Here is an 18,592-nt window from a genome sequence, read left to right as displayed (position 1 = left end):
AGAAGGCATGGCACTGCTGCTTTTTTCCTTCCACCCACAGAAGGAAAGCTCTAATGGTCAACAGATGGCGTTTGTGGATGTCTGGCCTCATGAACGCCCGGATGCAGGCGCCAAAAATGGTGGTAGACCCAATCACACCACGCGTATGTTTTCACTCTTATTCCCTGGGGCTGATAAAAATAATGCTGGAAAGAAACAGAAAGCTGGAGAGAAAAGTGGGCACTGTGCTATAATTGGTAGATGACATTTGTCATAAAAAGGACCAGTTTGACAGCCATGGAGAGAAGTTGTTTTGCCCCGGTCCATGTGATATGTCTTCATGGGTAAAAAGCTTTACTTTCAGACTCCCCAGTGGTAGCAGCATAGCACCAACAGCTGAGAGAAAAGTACTGTTTCCCCTTTGCACTCATACTTAACACTCCCCTGAAACAGAATTTGAACAAATATTTAAAGGTGCAAAATACTATTTGAAATGAACGTTGTAGTAATATCTTGGCATAATGGCCACAGAATACTTCATTGCTTGGCAGAAGAGAGGTGTAGAGGCAAGTGGCCATTAGCATCGAGGAAGGCTTGTTTCACTCAGTAAAAGCAAGTGCAGTGGACAAAGAAGTATATTCTTCATGCTATTGGAAATGTGTCGTGGAAATGTGGTGTTTCCATTCCTTTAGCACAAACAAATCGTTCAGTTTCACTTTAAAGTGGGAGAAAAACAAGCCATGTGGGGGATTACGTGTGGTGGTTGTGTAATCCCTTGTGACACCACAGCCATGGGATCATGGACCCAGCGCCCAGACCCTCCCCATGAGGCTGAGCCCTTCTTGATCCACAGATGAGGAAATGAGGGGCCCCGGAGAGAATGCAAGACTAGTTCAAGATCACACAGTCGGTCCATGGCGGGGTTACAGTTTCCTTACAGAAGTGAGAGTTTAACCACAAAAAGCTTATTAGAAAGTTGTCCTCACCTGCCTAGCTAGGTTATCTTTTAACTGTGACTTAAAGCCTTCCTCATGCAGCTCAGAGATCATCTTTGGAACCTTCCAGAACCCCCTGAGTTGGGCCAAGGGTTCCTTCTCCTACGCCACTTATTGCCTCTCTTCTGTAGCTCTTGTTAAATTTTGTAGACATCATCTGGTTGTTTTTGTGTATCAATCCTGCGCATACATTCATCTTCATAGTTTATTCTGTTTCACTCTTCTTTGTACTTTATAGGAAAGGAGTACGGACAAGCTTTAGTAATGCCCCCCCCCCCCTCCTATTTGCGTGACAGTTTTTTAATGGCTTACCGGGATGCTGTGTGTTAATTACTAAAATTATTATGAGTCTGACCAGTGGTATTTTCAGGAGGTTAGAGCTTGCTCTTGGTTAGAGCATATAGTCTATGCGAACCTAAATTATCTGACAGTAGAAAGCCGTTTTGAGTCAGATTGACGCTACTGGACAGACTTGGGCAGGGTGGGGGTGGCCTGCACGGTGGATGTCAGTGATGACCAGCTGGAGATAAGTGAGGACCCTCTGTTCTTCTAGTGGCTACAGTATTACAGGAATGAGAATGGGATAACCTTTAGGAACCCTAAACTGCACCCCTGGACAAATGGGAACTATTAACATTGACAGGAACCTGAAGCCTTAGTGTTACTGAGAGTCCAAGTTTGATATGTTTTTTTGCACTTAGTTTTCCTATTAAAAATATATACATCAAACAAGTGTAGAGAATCATATTTTGAACATCTTTGGACCCACCAATCAGCTTTATTAGACCTTAACTTTTCTTAAACAGAACCTGCTGCTGCTGCTGCTAAGTCGCTTCAGTCGTGTCCAACTCTGTGCGACCCCATAGATGGCAGCCCACCAGGCTCCCCCGTCCCCGGGATTCTCCAGGCAAGAACACTGGAGTGGGTTGCCATTTCCTTCTCCAATGCATGAGAGTGAAAAGTGAAAGTGAAGTCGCTCAGTCGTGTCCGACTCTTAGCGACCCCATGGACTGTAGCCCACCAGGCTCCTCCATCCATGGGATTTTCCAGGCAAAAGTACTCGAGTGGGGTGCCATTAAACAGAACCTAAATTTATTTTCAATTTACTTTGTTTTTATTAAAAATTTTTATTAAAGTTTGATTCACAATGTTGTGTTAGTTTTAGGTATATAGCAGAGTGATTCGGTTATACACATATATGTGTATATGTATCGGAGAAGGAAATGGCAGCCTATAGTGTTCTTGCCTGGAGAATCCCAGGGACGGGGGAGCCTGGTGGGCTGCCGTCTTTGTGGTCGCACAGAGTCAGATATGACTGAAGCGACTTAGCAGCAGCAGCAGCAGTGTATATGTACGTGTGTACATATACATACATGTATGTATATAGATACATACATGTACCTATGGGCTTCCCCAATGGCTCAGCAGTAAAGAATCCGCCTGGCAGTTCAGGAGACGAAGGTTTGATCCCTATGTCTGGAAGATCTCCTGGAGAAGGAAATGGCAGCCCATGCCAGTATTCTGGCCTGGGAAACACCATGGCCAGAAGAGCCTGGCAGGCTACAATCCATGGGGTCACAGAGTCAGACCGAGTTTAGTGACTAAACAACAACTATTTTTATATATTCTTTTCCAGATTCTTTTCCATTACAGGTTTTTGCAAGATATTAAATTTAATTCCTTAACTATAACCTTTTGGTATTTTGTATTCTTTTCCTTCCGTATCCAGAGGTCACTATTATGAATTTGGCGTTTGTTAGTCAGAGATTCTAAAGTTGACTCTTTGGGGCCTCCCCGCTAAGGCAAGGGCTCTGTGTGATGGAACAGGAGCTGTGTCTTGTGCCAATAAAACCATAGTTTTGGAGCCATGGTAAGACTCATGAAGATTTGAAATGTGGCAGTGAAATCAGACTGCAGAGCCAGGGTTCCCAGACCCTAGATTCTTGACTAGTTGGAATTTCCCCAGGGGACAAGGAGGGATGGTGGACCCCAAAAGTCACTCATCAGGGTAAAGCTCAAACAGACATGGCTCGAGGAAATGTATCGTTTAGGAGTAATGCTTTTCAAACATTTTTCTACTGTAACCCACAATACCAAATTTTGCAAAGTGACCCTCGATACTTGTGCGCGTGTGCACACACACACACACACATGGAACATGTACCTCCAAATGAAGCTTTTACATGAAATAATACCTATTGTTTCTTAGCTGCACTGCAATAGTGTCTGTTTTTTTGTTTGTTTGTTTTTTTACAAAAGCAATTTGTTCCAATAAAATGATTTCCCAGGCCATTAGTAGATCGGAGCAGTTAAAACAATAGCAGCAAACCCGGGTTTGCAGAACTGTGATTTGTTTCCTGGAGCAAAAGTTTTTCTAAAGGGTCTTTTAGTTTAACTCTACTGAACTTCTTTATAAGCAGCTGTTTTCTACTGATGGCCTAAGCTTCAGGAGTTATGCCACGATTTACTAATAAAAAATTCGATGTAAAACTAAGCAGAATTCAGAGTTCTTTTGAGGTTCAGGTTATTCTGTGTCATGTTGCTTCTCCTCCTCAGAGCCCTTCATCCTCTTCAACGATTGCTTTAAGGCAGCCTGTCTCAATTAAGTAAACAGAGCTCGAACACAGTGACTTAACTATACTTTATAAATTCATGATTGTTAAGCCACAAAATCAACCTTTCCAAATAAAACTGAGTGTAAGTCAAACTGCCAGGAGAAAAAGAACAGCTATGGAGTCTTTAACTCTCCTTTCACTGTAGTTTACCCTCTCTCTGTATACAGGGCTAACTAAAGTCTACACAAGGAATAAAGCGATGTACGGGTTGCTCCATGTTTATTCAATGTCACCCATTTTCGTGTAATCAGACTGCCATCCTCTTCACAGAGCTTTGTTATTGTTGTTTAGTTGCTAAGTCATGTCCTACTCTTTTGAGACCCCATGGACAATAGCCCACCAGGCTCCTTTGTCCATGGGATTTCCCAGGCAAGAACACTGGAGCGGCTTCCCATTTCCTTCTCCAGGGGATCTTCCTGACCCAGGGATTGAACCTGTGTCTCCTGCATTGGCAGGCCAGTTCTTTACCGTCTGAGCCACCAACAACCCTTCTTCACAGAGCTGCCTGATGATCATCATAAGAGCAGGCGTTGTGACAGCACCTCTGTCCAAAGAGGTGTATGTAATCGAACTAGAAAGCTGCAACTCCAGGGAGGCAAAGGGGAAAATGACGTCTCATGCATATTAAACACGCAGTTGTTGGAGATGATGAACTAGATTGATTCCAAGATGCTAAAATGAGTCAGCTTTCTCCAAAATCCTACCAGCAACCACTTTACAAGGGAAACAAGGGAGCTGGTTTCTAAAATCTGGAAGAAGCAGAGGGTTTTGTTTAAGCCAGCTATTTTTTCACAGAAGAGGAAATGCAGAGCTACCTCAGGAAATTTAAATGGGACTGTTGAATAACTGGGGAGGAATGTCTCCTTGGGATGAGAAGGCAAAGAAAAGTTCAGCTGATTTTAAGGGAGAATAACAAAAGTGACGGTATGCGTGTTGTGTGTGTGACTGTGTGTAACTTCTAGAACGTTCTGGTCTTATGACCCCTTTCTACTTTTAAGAATTATTGAGAACTCCAAAGAACCTTTGTTGATGTGGCTCATTTTTTTTTTTTTTTTTTCACCATTTTAGGAATTAAGACTGAAAAGCTTAGAACGTTTACTGACTTATTAAAGACAATGATAAACTCATTATATATTATGAATAACATAAACATTTTAATTTTTTAAAAATCAGCTTTTACCCCTCAATAGTGAAGAGTGTTACTGTTTTGTGTTTTTGCAAGTCTCCTTAAGGCCTGGTTGACCATGACACTTGGAGTCTGATAACTGCTCCTGCAAGCAATCTGTTGTGATCTGTTGTTTGGGATCAAGTACATGGGTGAAAGTTTAGTGCACCCAGATGTCTTAGTTGGAAAAGAGAAGCTCTCACAGTCCCCTGAAGGGGACTCAGGGACTCCCAGGGGCCCTTGGGTCACATTTTGAGAACCACTATCCTATAAAGTAGTTTGGAAGCATAAACGAGTGGTGAGATGACTGTGTTAATCCCTCCGTTGTGTCCAGCTCTTTGCGAACTGGTGCACTGTAGTCTGCCAGGCTCCTCTATCCATGGATTAGAATTGGAAGACAGGAGCTCCTTCAGAAGTGTTGCAGTGATCAAAGGGAGAGGTCAGGTGGGGCGAGGCTTAGATGTTGGCAGAAATGGAGAGAAACCTTCCAAACTTGAAAGACGTTTTGAAGGCAGAATTACCAAGACTTGGAATAGGGCATAAAACAGAAGGAAGAGTCAAGATGACTAATAAGAGTTTTCTTTTTTTTTTTTTGGTGTCTGCCTTTATTATTTTTAATTAATTAATTTCTGGCTGTCCTGGGTCTTTGTTGCTGCACATGGGCTTTCTTAATTGCATCAAGCCCAAGCTACTCTTTGTTTGTGGTGTGAAGGCTTCTCTTGCCGTGGAGCGTGGGTTCTAGGGCACTCGGGCTTCAGTAGTTGCAGTTCACAGGCTCTGTAGCTGTGGCTCTCGGGCTACCGTGTGGGTTCAGTAGCTGTGGTGCATGATTTGGCCTGTGGCTGATTTGCCCTGTGGCATGTGGGATCTTCCCAGGGCAGGGATTGAACCCATGTCTCCTGCATTGACAGGTGGATTCTTAATCACCAGACCACCAGGGAAATCCTAAGTGTTTTCAAGTATAGAACATCTGAAAAATACTTTCTCTCTTACACCCAACCTTTACCCTTTTCTGAAAATTATCCCAATGAAGTTCACTGAAGTCTTTTTTTTTTTTTTTTTTTTCCTCCCCCCAGAGTTGTCCTGCCCACCCCAGGGCTTTGGAGAAAGTCAACTGCTTCCCAGCCTGCATTGGTCACAGTCACTTCCAGAAGAAAGGGAAGACCTATGATGTCCCTGGGGACTTGGGACCTATGACCTCCCAAGGGGTGTCCTTGCTCACTTCGCTCGGTCCCTGCAGGCAGTGAAGGGCTGTGGGTCCAGCTCCTGTGTGCACCGGACGCCTGCAGTTCCCCCCTCTTATGCACTCCAGCACCCCCATCAGCTCCCTCTTCTCCTTCACCAGCCCGGCAGTGAAGAGACTGCTCGGCTGGAAGCAAGGAGATGAAGAGGAAAAGTGGGCGGAGAAGGCAGTGGACTCTCTAGTGAAGAAGTTAAAGAAGAAGAAAGGAGCCATGGACGAGCTGGAGAGGGCGCTCAGCTGCCCGGGGCAGCCCAGCAAGTGCGTGACCATCCCCCGCTCCCTGGACGGGCGGCTGCAAGTGTCCCACCGCAAGGGGCTGCCCCACGTCATCTACTGCCGGGTGTGGCGCTGGCCGGACCTGCAGTCTCACCACGAGCTGAAGCCGCTGGAGTGCTGCGAGTTCCCATTCGGCTCCAAGCAGAAAGAGGTGTGCATCAACCCCTACCACTACCGCCGCGTGGAGACGCCAGGTGGGTTTCCTTCATGGTTTATCTGTGACAGGTAAGAGGGCGCATCCCGGTTAGTGGAGAGCCATGGGCCACCGTCAGGAGAAGGAACCCCCTACCACCACTGCAAGAGAGACAGGAAGAGGGAGGTTCAGTTTGGAGAGGCCGATCCAAAATTTTGTAGTCAGAATAACCTAGACAGAAGATCTTTCATTTCAGTATAGATGTAAGCTTTATCTGATTTTGGAAAACGCCATTTTATTTTGATGTATTTTCAAGTCATCGTCCAGTTCTTGAAAGGTCTAAATATGGCCTTGACGTGATCAACTGTTTAAAAAAGAAATCTTTCTCCCCATTTCCTCCCCTTGAACTCAGCTGTACTGAACTAAACCAGCCGCACTCTCCCCACGCTAAAGTAAGCAGAGGTGTCCTCTAAACTAAGCAGATGATGGCAGAGTTGCTGGAAACCCTTCCAAGACTGAAAACAATGGCAGTGAGGGGAGACTGGCAGCTCTTCTTAAATATGACTTTAAATATAGGAAAGTATTAATCCTAAAACGTTTCAGGCACGCACGTATGTGTTAAGTCAGGTGTTCATCTTTGTTCCTTCACACTGGTGTAACAGTTGGACTGCTTTTCTCTTTGAGTGGAGGGTTCTGCAGCTACAGGGATGCAGTTTTTGAGGGAGCTTCCTCTCCCCGTTCCTGGAGGGGCCCGCTCATGCGCTCTGGGAAGCAGCCCATGCCCATCAGGAGGCAGTTCTGTCTAGGAACGCAGGTGGTGGGGGAGTCCAGCCTGCCGCCTGGCTCCCTCCCAGATTCAGGTAACCTTGTAGCCATCCCTGTTAAGTCCTGCCCAGCCTAGAGCAATCTTAGTGAGGTGACCTTTCAGGCTCCTGAATCTTGCCATCATGCTGTTACACTGATGTCAAGGATGTTACCCGCCTGACTGTGGATGCTTCTCACAGTCGTGTCACTCAGGATACAGGATGAGACCATGATGAGAAAGGCCCACCTTCCTGGTGAATCCAGTGTGTTTTCCCCTACAGCATATACCTCTTTGCTTTCTTCTCTTTTCTTGCTTCTCTCTGGGCTTTCTTCATCTACTTTAAAAACATGTCATTAAGGAGTTTATGACAGAAACGACTTGATTCTTTTTTGTTTCTAAGATTTGAGTTATAGTAAGCATTCAGAATATATCCCATGAAAAATGTTCATCAGGAAATCATTTTTCTCTTCCTCAGTAATGTAGTTATTAGATGTGTTTGTAAGATGTATCAGGCATTCCTTTTGAACACTCGAAACCCTGATTTTAGAGGATTATTTGATGTTTTCATTTTTCATATTATGTGAGGTTCTTTCAGGAATAATAGAATGAATGTTTTTACATATGGCAGGTTTCATATCTTGGTATTTTAGGTTTGAGTTTCCAAGATGAAAGATGGCTAAATATGGTATTAATTTTAAGGTGATGTTTAAGCTGTCTTTTTTTATTCCTAACTTTAATTTTTTTCAATAAAAAGACAAATTTTATATCTAGCTTTCGGCTCAGGCTTAAAGTCAATATTTGGAGAACAATGAAAGATGTTAATGTTCAGCAAGTGTGCTGGGTCCCTAATTACCATAAAACAACTGAAGTTTTGCCTTTGAAATCGCTCATCTTTTGACCACCCATGCTTGGAACCTTGAAGGCTGCATTCTAGATTTTTTTTCCTTCTCACAAACTATTAAAATAATCTATTTTAGTGCTTTTCAAACTATCTGCAGTGAAGCACCAGTTTTTAAAAAGCTTCCAATCCATCAAATATCAATATTTTTACAATACAAATAAATTACTGGGCAGATGAAAATTTTAAAAGACTTAAAAATGAAAGCTTGATTTAAAAAATACAACCTCAATTTTTTTTTCTTACTATTCATTTCAACAGATATAAAATTACTCTGTCAAGTGGCTATTAAGTTTCTAAACACAAACTTTCAGTTTGAATACTTGTATCTGGATGGACTGGCACCCAACAGCTGGTAAAGTCTTACCAGTCCTCAGACCTCACTTTGTGTGGCTTGTGTCTGGTAGAAGCCGTGCAAAAATGTTTTGGGGGCTCATAACGATTTTTCTTCATGCAGCCAGAAGTGATTTCAGTATAATTTCTCCTCTGTGTTAAATTCCTACACTTTATCAAAACCACATGACTTTTGAAAAAGATACAAAAGCTTTTTTCAGATCTGCTCTGCAATCCCTTATAAGACAGTTAACTCCTTCCATGATCTGCCCCCAGGTCATGCTTAGATAGTGTGGTATTTAAAAAGGTAGCGTTGTGTTGAGGGGCTTCCCAGGTGGTTCAGTGATAAAGAATCCACCTGCTAGTGGAGGAGATGCCTGAGACTCAGGTTCGATCCCTGGGTTGAGAAGATCCTCTGGAGGAGGAAATGGTGACCCATTCCAGCATTCTAGCCTGGGACATCCCATGGACAGAGGAGCCTGGAAGGCTACAGTCCATGGAGTCACAAAGAATCAGATGCGACTGAGCACATGTTGAGACCAATGTCTGTAAGCTCACTAGGTCTTATTTGCAAGCAGCAGTTGTCACACAGAGATAGAACTGAGTGATTAAGAATAGCTGTTGCTCTAGATTAAATATCTGTGTCCCCCCAAATTCATATATTGAGAACCTCATGCCCAAGATGATATCATATTAAGAGGCAGTGCCTTTAGATGGCTAGATCATGAAGCCAGACCCCCATGAGTGGGATTAGTGTCCTTATAAACGGGTCCCCAGAGAGAACCCTTGTCCCTTCCTGTATGAGGACACAGAGAGAAGGCAGCCTACAGCCCAGAAGGGGGCTCTGCCCAGAACCTGACCAGGCTGCACCCCCTTCTTGGACTGTCCAGCCTCTGGAACTGTGAGAAAGAAATTTCTGTTGTTTATAAGCTTCCCAGTCTATGGTCTATATGTTCTAGTAGTCCACAGGGGCTAAGACAGCTGTGCTTTGAGTGAAAGTATTTACAAATATGATCAGTGCAATCCTAAGGTTAACGGATCTTGTCAGGCTGAATTACAACTCTGATGATACTATCAGTTTTCCTTACAAATCTCCACTGCCTTTAGTTTTACTCAGATGATAGAAATACATTATCAAGATGTTTATCTCAATAAAGACAAATTCATCTCTTTTGGTGCTTCAGATCTGCAGGCCATGGAGGAATGAAGGTCTCTGCATTCAGATATGAGGAATTCTGTTTATCAATGTTAAGGATACCCTGTAGGTATATTAGAACTGAAGTCACAGAGAGTATTCAAATTCTTCATCCAAAAAAGAAAAATGAGTGTTTATTTGATCATCGTTAACACTGTGCTCAAGAAGCATCATTGAAAAATAAGCCATATGTCATTTAGTGTGTCAGCCCCTCACTTTCAGAGTATTCATGAAGCAAGACATCTTTTTATTCCTCTATATTCATGGAATACGTAAAAGGAGATTGAATGGCTTATCGTCTGTGTCATTTTTGCATCATGATATTCAGGATTGTTCTATAATCTCATAAGGCTATATGCAAATACTGGCTTTTAAAGGAGGAAGAAATCACTGTTTCCCTGCCACCCTCATTTGTAGTGGTTTAGCTTAAAACTGTTCATCTGCCTCTTGGAGTTTATATTCTATCTGTAGAACTGAAAATTATTGCTTGTTAAGAAGAGATAGTTTGCATGGTGGCTGAGAGGTTAAAGCATCTGCCTCTAATGCAGGAAACCCAGGTTCGATACCTGGTTCGGGAAGATCCCCTGGAGAAGGAAATGGCAACCCACTCCAGTATTCTTGCCTGGACAATCCCATGGATGGAGAAGCCTGGTGGGCTACAGTCCACGGGGCCACAAAGAGTTGGACATGACTGAGCGACTTCACTTTCAAGAGGAGATAAATGTATGATAGTGGGTAAATGGTGAAATTTGTGATGGATATTATTATTACCATACTGTTCTTATTGTCTGTTTACTCCAAAATATTTACTTTTTATGAGAGTTTTTATAGATACTTGCAAGTGATGGGAAATCCATAGAGTGATTTGAAACAAGTGCTACCTCAGCTATCTCCAGGAACAATTTCTTTTAATCATTCTTGCTTGGTTCTTCTGCTAGCTTTCTCCATTATTACTAAAAAAAAAAAAAGATAATTCTAAATAATATGCTTATCCATCTATTTCCAAATTTATCACTTTTAGCTAATTTCATTGACTCTAACATAAAAGGTGAAGATTTAGTTAATTTATATCACCTTTATCCTTTCTTCCTTTTCTCAATCTATATTTTGGTTTATATTATATTATTTAAGTTAATATAACATTGTTCAGACCAGATCAGATCAGTCACTCAGTCGTGTCCAATTCTTTGCGACCCCATGAATTGCAGCACGCCAGGCCTCCCTGTCCATCACCATCTCCCGGAGTTCACTCAAACTCATGTCCATCGAGTTGGTGATGCCATCCAGCCATCTCATCCTCTGTCATCCCCTTCTCCTCCTGCCCCCAATCCCTCCCAGCATCAGAGTCTTTTCAAATGAGTCAACTCTTTGCATGAGGTGGCCAAAGTACTGGAGTTTCAGCTTTAGCATCATTCCTTCCAAAGAAATCCCAGGGCTGATCTCCTTCAGAATGGACTGGTTGGATCTCCTTGCAGTCCAAGGGAGTCTCAAGAGTCTTCTCCAACACCACAGTTCAAAAGCATCAATTCTTCAGCGCTCAGCCTTCTTCACAGTCCAACTCTCACATCCATACATGACCACAGGAAAAACCATAGCCTTGACTAGATGAACCTTTGTCGGCAAAGTAATGTCTCTACTTTTGAATATGCTATCTAGGTTGGTCATAACTTCCCTTCCAAGGAGTAAGCGTCTTTTAATTTCATGGCTGCAGTCACCATCTGCAGTGATTTTGGAGCCCAGAAAAATAAAGACACTGTTTCCACTGTTTCCCTGTCTCTTTCCCATGAAGTGATGGGACCAGATGCCATGATCTTCGTTTTCTGAATGTTGAGCTTTAAGCCAACTTTTTCACTCTCCACTTTCACCTTCATCAAGAGGCTTTTTAGTTCCTCTTCACTTTCTGCCATAAGGGTGGTGTCATCTGCATATCTGAGGTTATTGATATTTCTCCTGGCAATCTTGATTCCAGCTTGTGTTGTTATTTTTTACTATTATATATTTCCAGTGTGGGATTTGGGGGTTCAAATTATTTCCCTTTAGAAGATTATTAGTCCATTGCCTTTTAAAAAATTATTTATTTTATTTTTTAGTTGAACCAGATCTTCGTTGCAGTGCAAGGCTTCTTATTGTGGAGCCTTCTCTTGTTGCAGAGCATGGGTTCTAGAGCTGGGCTTCAGGAGCCTTGGCACATGGTCTTAGTTGTTCCACATCATGTGGGATCTAGTTGCTGGCTCAAGGATCGAACCCATGTCCCCTGCATCGGCAGGCAGATTGTTAACCACTGGACCGCCAGAGAAATCCAGTCTGCTGTCCAGCATTGATGACGGGATGTCATAAATCAGTTTCTCATGTCCTTGTGGTGACTTTGAGGTGATCCTCTGGGAGCTTTTCAGTTTGTCCTTAGATGTTTGAAATTCAAGATGGTATGACTATGATGGATCTTTTTTTCACTCATTGGGCTGTATACTCTGTGGCTGTTTTCAATCTGATGACATAGATCCTTCTTCAGGCTTCAAGACATTTTCCCCTGTTGTTTCTTTGATCACTTCCTCTGTCTGTTTCCCCTGCTTCTCATTCTGCAACTTAGGTTGGTCCCAGCTCACCCCTCAACAACACTCCATGGAATAACTTCTTTCTGCCAAGCCTGGGGACACTTCAGAAGCCAGTGGGCACTAGGGATGTCTGGATAATGCTTGCCTTTGAGAATTGCATCTGTCCTTGTTTTTGTGTTGAATCAGGAGCAAAAACACTCATATTCTTTTTAAAGTAGGGAACCCAGAGGGAAACATACTAAAATGAACAGATAAGTTCTTATTACCGCTTCATCTTCTACTTCTTCACTTTTATTATTATTCACTGTTTATCTTTTACTTTATAATTTTTAGTTACCTTTAAATCTTTCTGTTAAAGACAAGTAGAATATTTTTACTTAACCAGCACCACAGAGCCTAAAAATTTAGGCTAGTCATCTAAATAATTCAACACAGTTCCTGAGATATTAATATCTGAATAAAAATATCCAGGGCATGACTTGGGGTTTCATCATGAGCAATAGAAATGGATTTTGATTAAAAGAAAAAAAAGAAAGAAAAAACACTTTAATGGCAGAATCAGAGGAAGAGGTGAACGATTAGATCCCCAGAAGGTCAGGTAACAGGGCAGCTCTAGTCATTTCTGCTGTGGGAATGAATAGGCAGTTCTTAGACTACTGACATCAGGAGGATTCTCCTCTAAACTTTTCCTAAATTGGCTGCGAGGAGTGAAACCATTGCTTTAGCTTGATTTCCAAGCTCCCTTTTGGAGAAGAGATGGGACCATTTTGGACAGTGCCAGGAGGAGCACACAGAATGATGGACAGGTTGTGGCCCGAGTGGACAGACAGCAGCAGCAGCCCGCGTCCACTCTGTATTTGGGGGCGCCGAGCGGAGAATCTTAACGCGTCGGTTCTTCCTCCCCCAGTGCTGCCGCCCGTGCTGGTACCCCGACACAGCGAGTACAACCCGCAGCTCAGCCTCCTGGCCAAGTTCCGCAGCGCGTCCCTGCACAGCGAGCCTCTCATGCCGCACAACGCCACCTACCCCGACTCCTTCCAGCAGCCTCCGTGCCCCACCTTCCCGCCGTCGCCCGGGGCCCCGTTCCCGCCGTCCCCGTGCACGGCCGGCTACCCCCACTCCCCGGGCAGCCCCTCCGAGCCGGAGAGCCCCTTCCAGCACTCAGGTCAGTGCCGGCCGCGGTCTCCTAGGATGCGATCCAACGCGGTTGTGTGGGCGGGGCCATCGTGAGCATCATTTGTCACTTGCAGTTCAAACCGCAGGCTCTAGGGGGCCCTTGGACCCTGCCCACCCTCTTCATCAGGACTCAATCCATTTTGGAGCAGTTATCAGTTTCTTTTTTCTTTTTAAAAAAATTTTATTGGGGTGTAGTTGATTTACAGTTTTGGTTAATTTCAAGTGTATTGCAAAGTGAATCTGTTACACATATACATATTCCACTCTTTTTTAGATTCTTTCCCCATATAGGTCATTATAGTGTATTGAGTAGAGTTCCCTGTGCTATACAGTAGGTCCTTATTAATTAGCTATTTTATATATAGTCAGTCAGTCAGTCAGTTCAGTTGCTCAGCCGTGTCCGACTCTTTGCGACCCCATGAATTGCAGCACGGCCAGGCCTCCCTGTCCATCACCAACTCCCGGAGTTCACTCAGACTCACGTCCATCGAGTCAGTGATGCCATTCAGCCATCTCATCCTCTGTCGTCCCCTTCTCCTCCTGCCCCCAATCCCTCCCAGCATCAGAGTCTTTTCCAATGAGTCAACTCTTTGCATGAGGTGGCCAAAGTACTGGAGTTTCAGCTTTAGCATCATTCCTTTCAAAGAACACCCAGGACAGATCTCCTTTAGAATGGACTGGTTGGATCTCCTTGCAGTCCAAGGGACTCTCAAGAGTCTTCTCCAACACCACAGTTCAAAAGCATCAATTCTTCGGCACTCAGCTTTCTTCACAGTCCAACTCTCATATCCATACATGACCACAGGAAAAACCATAGCCTTGACTAGATGGACCTTTGTTGGCAAAGTAATGTCTCTGCTTTTCAATATGCTATCTAGTAGTGTGTATGTATGTATGTATGTATCAATCCCAATCTTCCCATTTATCCCTTCCCTCTCTACCCCCAGTAACCATAAGTTTTTTTCCATAGGTTTATTGTTTACATATGTGACTCTATTTCTGTTCTATAGATGAGTTCCTTTGGAGCTTTTTTTTTAGATGCCACATATAAGCAATATCGTATGATATTTGTCTTTCTCTGACTTGCTTCACTTGGTATGAGTTATCAGTTTCTTCTAGTAAAATAAGGAATATCAGGAGCTGACAAGTTCCTGCAGACATGCATGAATGCATTTGGTGCTGGCTGCTGTCATCCACCTCATTCAGGTCTTCCTATGCTCATTTATTTAACAGATATTTTGAGCTCTTATTATCTGCAAGCCTTGCCTGGGGTGCAGGAGCTCTGAGAAACTAGATGGATTTGAACATCATCCTTGGGAATTTCCAGGGATTTTTCTTTTTTAATTTAAGGAATTAGAAGTAAGATTATAAAATACTTAACCAGGAAGACGTGGCCTGAGGGCAGGCAGTGTAGCGGAATCAGTGGTAGGCCTCTTCTCTGACTGCCTCTCTCAGCAATCCAGGGGAGTCCTTTCCTTTGAAAGATGGATCTAAGTCAGGTAATGAAGGAGAGATTTACATACCTTGTGAGAGTGAGATAAAGAATACCCCCAGCTCACAAGTTCCTAAGGGTGTTGTTATTTGGTTGCTCAGCCGCGTCCGACTCTTTGTGACCCCGTGGACTGTAGCCCACCAGGCTCCTCTGCCCATGGGATTTCCCAGGCAAGAATCCTGGAGTGGGTTGCCATTTCCTTCTCCAAGGGACCTTCTCGACACGGGGATTGAACCCATGTCTCCTGCACTGTCAGGCGGATTCTTCACCACTGAGCCACCTGGGAAGCCCTTCTAAGGGTGTGCACAAATGCATTTGGTGCCAGATGCTGCGACCTGCCTCTCATGTCTTCCCATAGTCACTTATTGGGTTGGCCAAAAAGTTCAGGTTTTTCCTTAAGATGTTACAGAAAAACCCCAACAAACTTTTTGGCCAACTCACTATTTGACAGTTATTTGTCGAGCTCTTATTGTGTGCAAGCATTGCCTTAGGGTTCAGAAAGGAGAATTAAAATGTTAATTGAAATTATTCCCATCCTCAGAAAACTTATGAAATGTGGGAGGATAAGGGCTTTGTCCCACCTCTTCCCTTCTGACTTACACCATCAGTCTCCTTTTGCCCTTCAGCAGTACATCTGCTATTTAACATGTGTATCTACTGTCACATCTATCACACTGAGTTACAGCGTCAGTCACTCCTTTTGCCCTTCAACAGCACAGCTGCTATTTTCCATGTGTATCTACTGTCGCATCTGGCACACTATGTCTTGTCATTTCCTGCCAGAGTCTGTTTCCACCACTCAGAGGTCAGTCGCCTTCTCTTTTGTGCGTCCAGCACAAAGAATCCACCTGTAATGCAGGAGACCCCCAGTTCGATTCCTGGGTCAGGAGGATCCCCTAGAGAAGGGGTAGGCTACCCACTTCAGTATTCATGGGCTTCCCTGGTGGCTCAGACAGTAAAGAATCCGCCTACACGACTGAGCGACTGAACAACAACAACAACAAAGGTTTGTGGTGGATTTCCTTCCAGTTTGTGTCCTTGTAATAAGCTAGATAAATGTTGCTCAGCTTTAAAGTTCACACAGACTGTGTGGCGATCTTATGTAAATGAAAATTTTGATTCCCTGCATCTGGAGTGGCTTCTAAGAATCTGCATTCCTAAGAAGTTCCTAGGTTGCTGCAGGGGCTACGGTTCCAGGAACCACACCAAGAAGGGAGGGTCTAAAGGACTTTACTCTTCAGCATATCTCAGGGGGAATTCTTTCATAAGTGAAGGTCCATTTGGAAACCAAATAATAAACCCCCTAATTTATCTGTTTTGTAAGTTTATATTTTAGTGCTTATAAGAACACACTCTAGATACAAGAATTACTAGGATGCGCAAAGGAAAGAAAGATACTATAATCAATAGAAAGGCAGAAAAAGAACATGAGTGGCAAAGAAAGAAAGAACTCTGAAATTCGGTTTCTGAATTTACTGGCAACTTACTTTGAAAAATTTGGGGTGAAAACATAACATTCATCAATTTCCTAATGAATTAGATCTCTCCCTTTAAAGTATATTTATGGCATGAAATAATAATCCCATATATACACGAAGAAGAATGTGAGTCTATATGGAATATTTTTTCTTTCTTAACAATTTTAAATCATACGCAGTATTTTTGCTTTGATTTTTTTTATCATATCTGAACAATTATTTTTCATCTTTAGTTCTTTAGAAAAGGATAATCTTTGCTATAGGAATTCAGTTTGGCAGTAAAATGCTGTCTCTCAGCTGTAAAGATGACATGACCTTCTAATTTCCTTTTAGCCGTGTTTCCTTTGGGTAGGGGGATGAAGTTTACACAGATCCACTCATACCAATGTTGCCTGGCCCCTCAAAAATAATAAACTTATTTACAAAGATTCCAGCCTTGGGAGAGTCATCAGGACATCGGCCCCTGTTCCCAGGTACGTGGACCAGATGAGCAGCCTGCAAGCAGCTTCCGTGAAAGAGACAAGTTTGAAAACAATGCACAGCAGTCCACTGGTTCTCACAGCCAGCCTTTGGGGGACAGCGGTCACCTCAGTTTCCTGGTGGAGTCGTGAGCTGGGAGGTCCCTGGCACGGTGGTAGTGATGTCCTGTCTGATTCACTTCTGTTTCAGATTTTCGGCCTGTTTGCTACGAGGAGCCACAGCACTGGTGCTCCGTCGCCTACTACGAACTGAACAACCGCGTCGGGGAGACATTCCAGGCTTCCTCCAGAAGTGTGCTGATCGATGGATTCACAGATCCTTCAAATAACAGGAACAGATTCTGTCTCGGACTTCTTTCTAACGTAAACAGAAACTCAACGATAGAAAATACCAGAAGACACATAGGAAAGGGTAAAGGCAAATGTGTAATCCACTTCATATATTCTTCTGAGCTAACAAACACGGCAACAGAAACGAGCCATGGATTGGCTGCGTGGCCTAGTGGGATGTTCCCAGGGCTGGGAGCTGGGAGACTGCTGGGGATTCTGTTGGGGACAGCATGAGAACTTTTGGGGTCTTTTAGTGTCTCTGTCTCTGAGGTAGACACAGCATCTTCTGGGGGATGGCGTAGGGTGGGTGTTAGGAAGAGGAACAAGACGAGAAATACAAAGACAGGATGAAATGATTGAAGAGATGTAGTAAGAATTATTTTTGAGTTGCCTCAAATGCTAAATGGGATAACTTCTGAAGAAGAGGAATCTGTATCAGGTAAAGTTACCTTTAGAGACTGAGCAGGGAGCTCTTTAAAAAATCGATGACTTGTTTGTTTGGAAGCCTTTGGTAGGGGATTGGGGTTTTCTTGTGTCCAGGCACTTTTACAACAGCTGAACCAGCACAGGCCCCACTCGGGTCTGGAAATGTCTCCTTTAGAACCCACCTCATCGGTGTGATTGTCTCAGCCTAGCCTGAGGCCTGGTTGAGGATCTTTAGTTATTTCTGTTTGTTTATTTTTGACTGTGCTGAGTCTTCATTGTGCGGGCTTTTCTCTAGTTGTGGCGATCAGGGGCTGCTCTCTAGTTTCGGTCCACAGGCTTCTCATTGCTGGGGAGTCTCTGGTTGTGGAGCACGGGCTTTAGGGCACGAGGGCTTCAGTAGTTGCAGCTCCCGGGCTCTAGAGCACAGGCTGAGTAGTTGTGGAGCACGGGCTTAGTTGCTCCTTGGCGTGTGGAATCTTCCCAGACTAAGGATGGAACCCATGCCTCCTACATTGTCAGGAAGGAAGCCACCAGGGAAGCCCTCATATTTTCTTTCCTATCCAAAGAGTTGGCAGTCTGAATGATGCCTGGTTGTCCACTGAAATCACAGGTGTAAAGAAGCTTCAGGGCCATTTGATCTTTTCTCTCCCCGTCCAGCACTTACCACCTTGGGAAGTAGCCACAAGACTTTTCTTTCAAGTTTCCAGGGAAGAACCATTATTTCATGTGTGATGCAATCTGTGTTTTTCCTAACTATCTCCCAAACGTCTCCTGTTGTCAACCTACAGACCGTCGATTAGAGGCAGGCTGAATTCGTTCACTGATGTTAACCCTTAATGGTGACAGTTACTTTATTTTATCCTGTGTCTTCCCATAGTGGCTCTGCGGTGGCTTACGAGAAGCCTTTATAGGGAAATGATAAATCAAAAAGAGAAAGTCAGAAGCTGAGAGTGAGTCGAGGAGATGAGTACAAGCATATCATCCCTCAGAATTAGCACTGTGATTATGACTGTGGTTAAAAT

General features: G+C 43.7%; 1 protein-coding gene across 3 annotated transcripts in view; it reads left to right on the top strand.

Moving 5' to 3' along the window:
• The window catches only part of SMAD9 (SMAD family member 9), a 64,028-nt gene that overhangs the window by 31,580 nt on the left and 13,856 nt on the right, over positions 1-18,592 (top strand). For 2 of the 3 annotated variants that reach the window (XM_025262919.3, XM_025262920.3), the window contains 3 exons: positions 5,831-6,467; positions 13,097-13,354; positions 17,005-17,226. In XM_025262919.3, coding sequence (XP_025118704.1) covers positions 6,056-6,467; positions 13,097-13,354; positions 17,005-17,226 — 892 coding nt within the window. In that variant the 5' untranslated portion in view covers positions 5,831-6,055. The remainder of the gene's footprint in view (positions 1-5,830; positions 6,468-13,096; positions 13,355-17,004; positions 17,227-18,592) is intronic. The other variant, XM_025262921.3, reaches the window with a different exon arrangement.

This window comes from Bubalus bubalis, chromosome 13, assembly GCF_019923935.1.
Source record: "Bubalus bubalis isolate 160015118507 breed Murrah chromosome 13, NDDB_SH_1, whole genome shotgun sequence".
Taxonomy (NCBI): Eukaryota; Metazoa; Chordata; class Mammalia; order Artiodactyla; family Bovidae; genus Bubalus; species Bubalus bubalis.
This window is presented reverse-complemented; position numbering and strand designations above follow the sequence as displayed.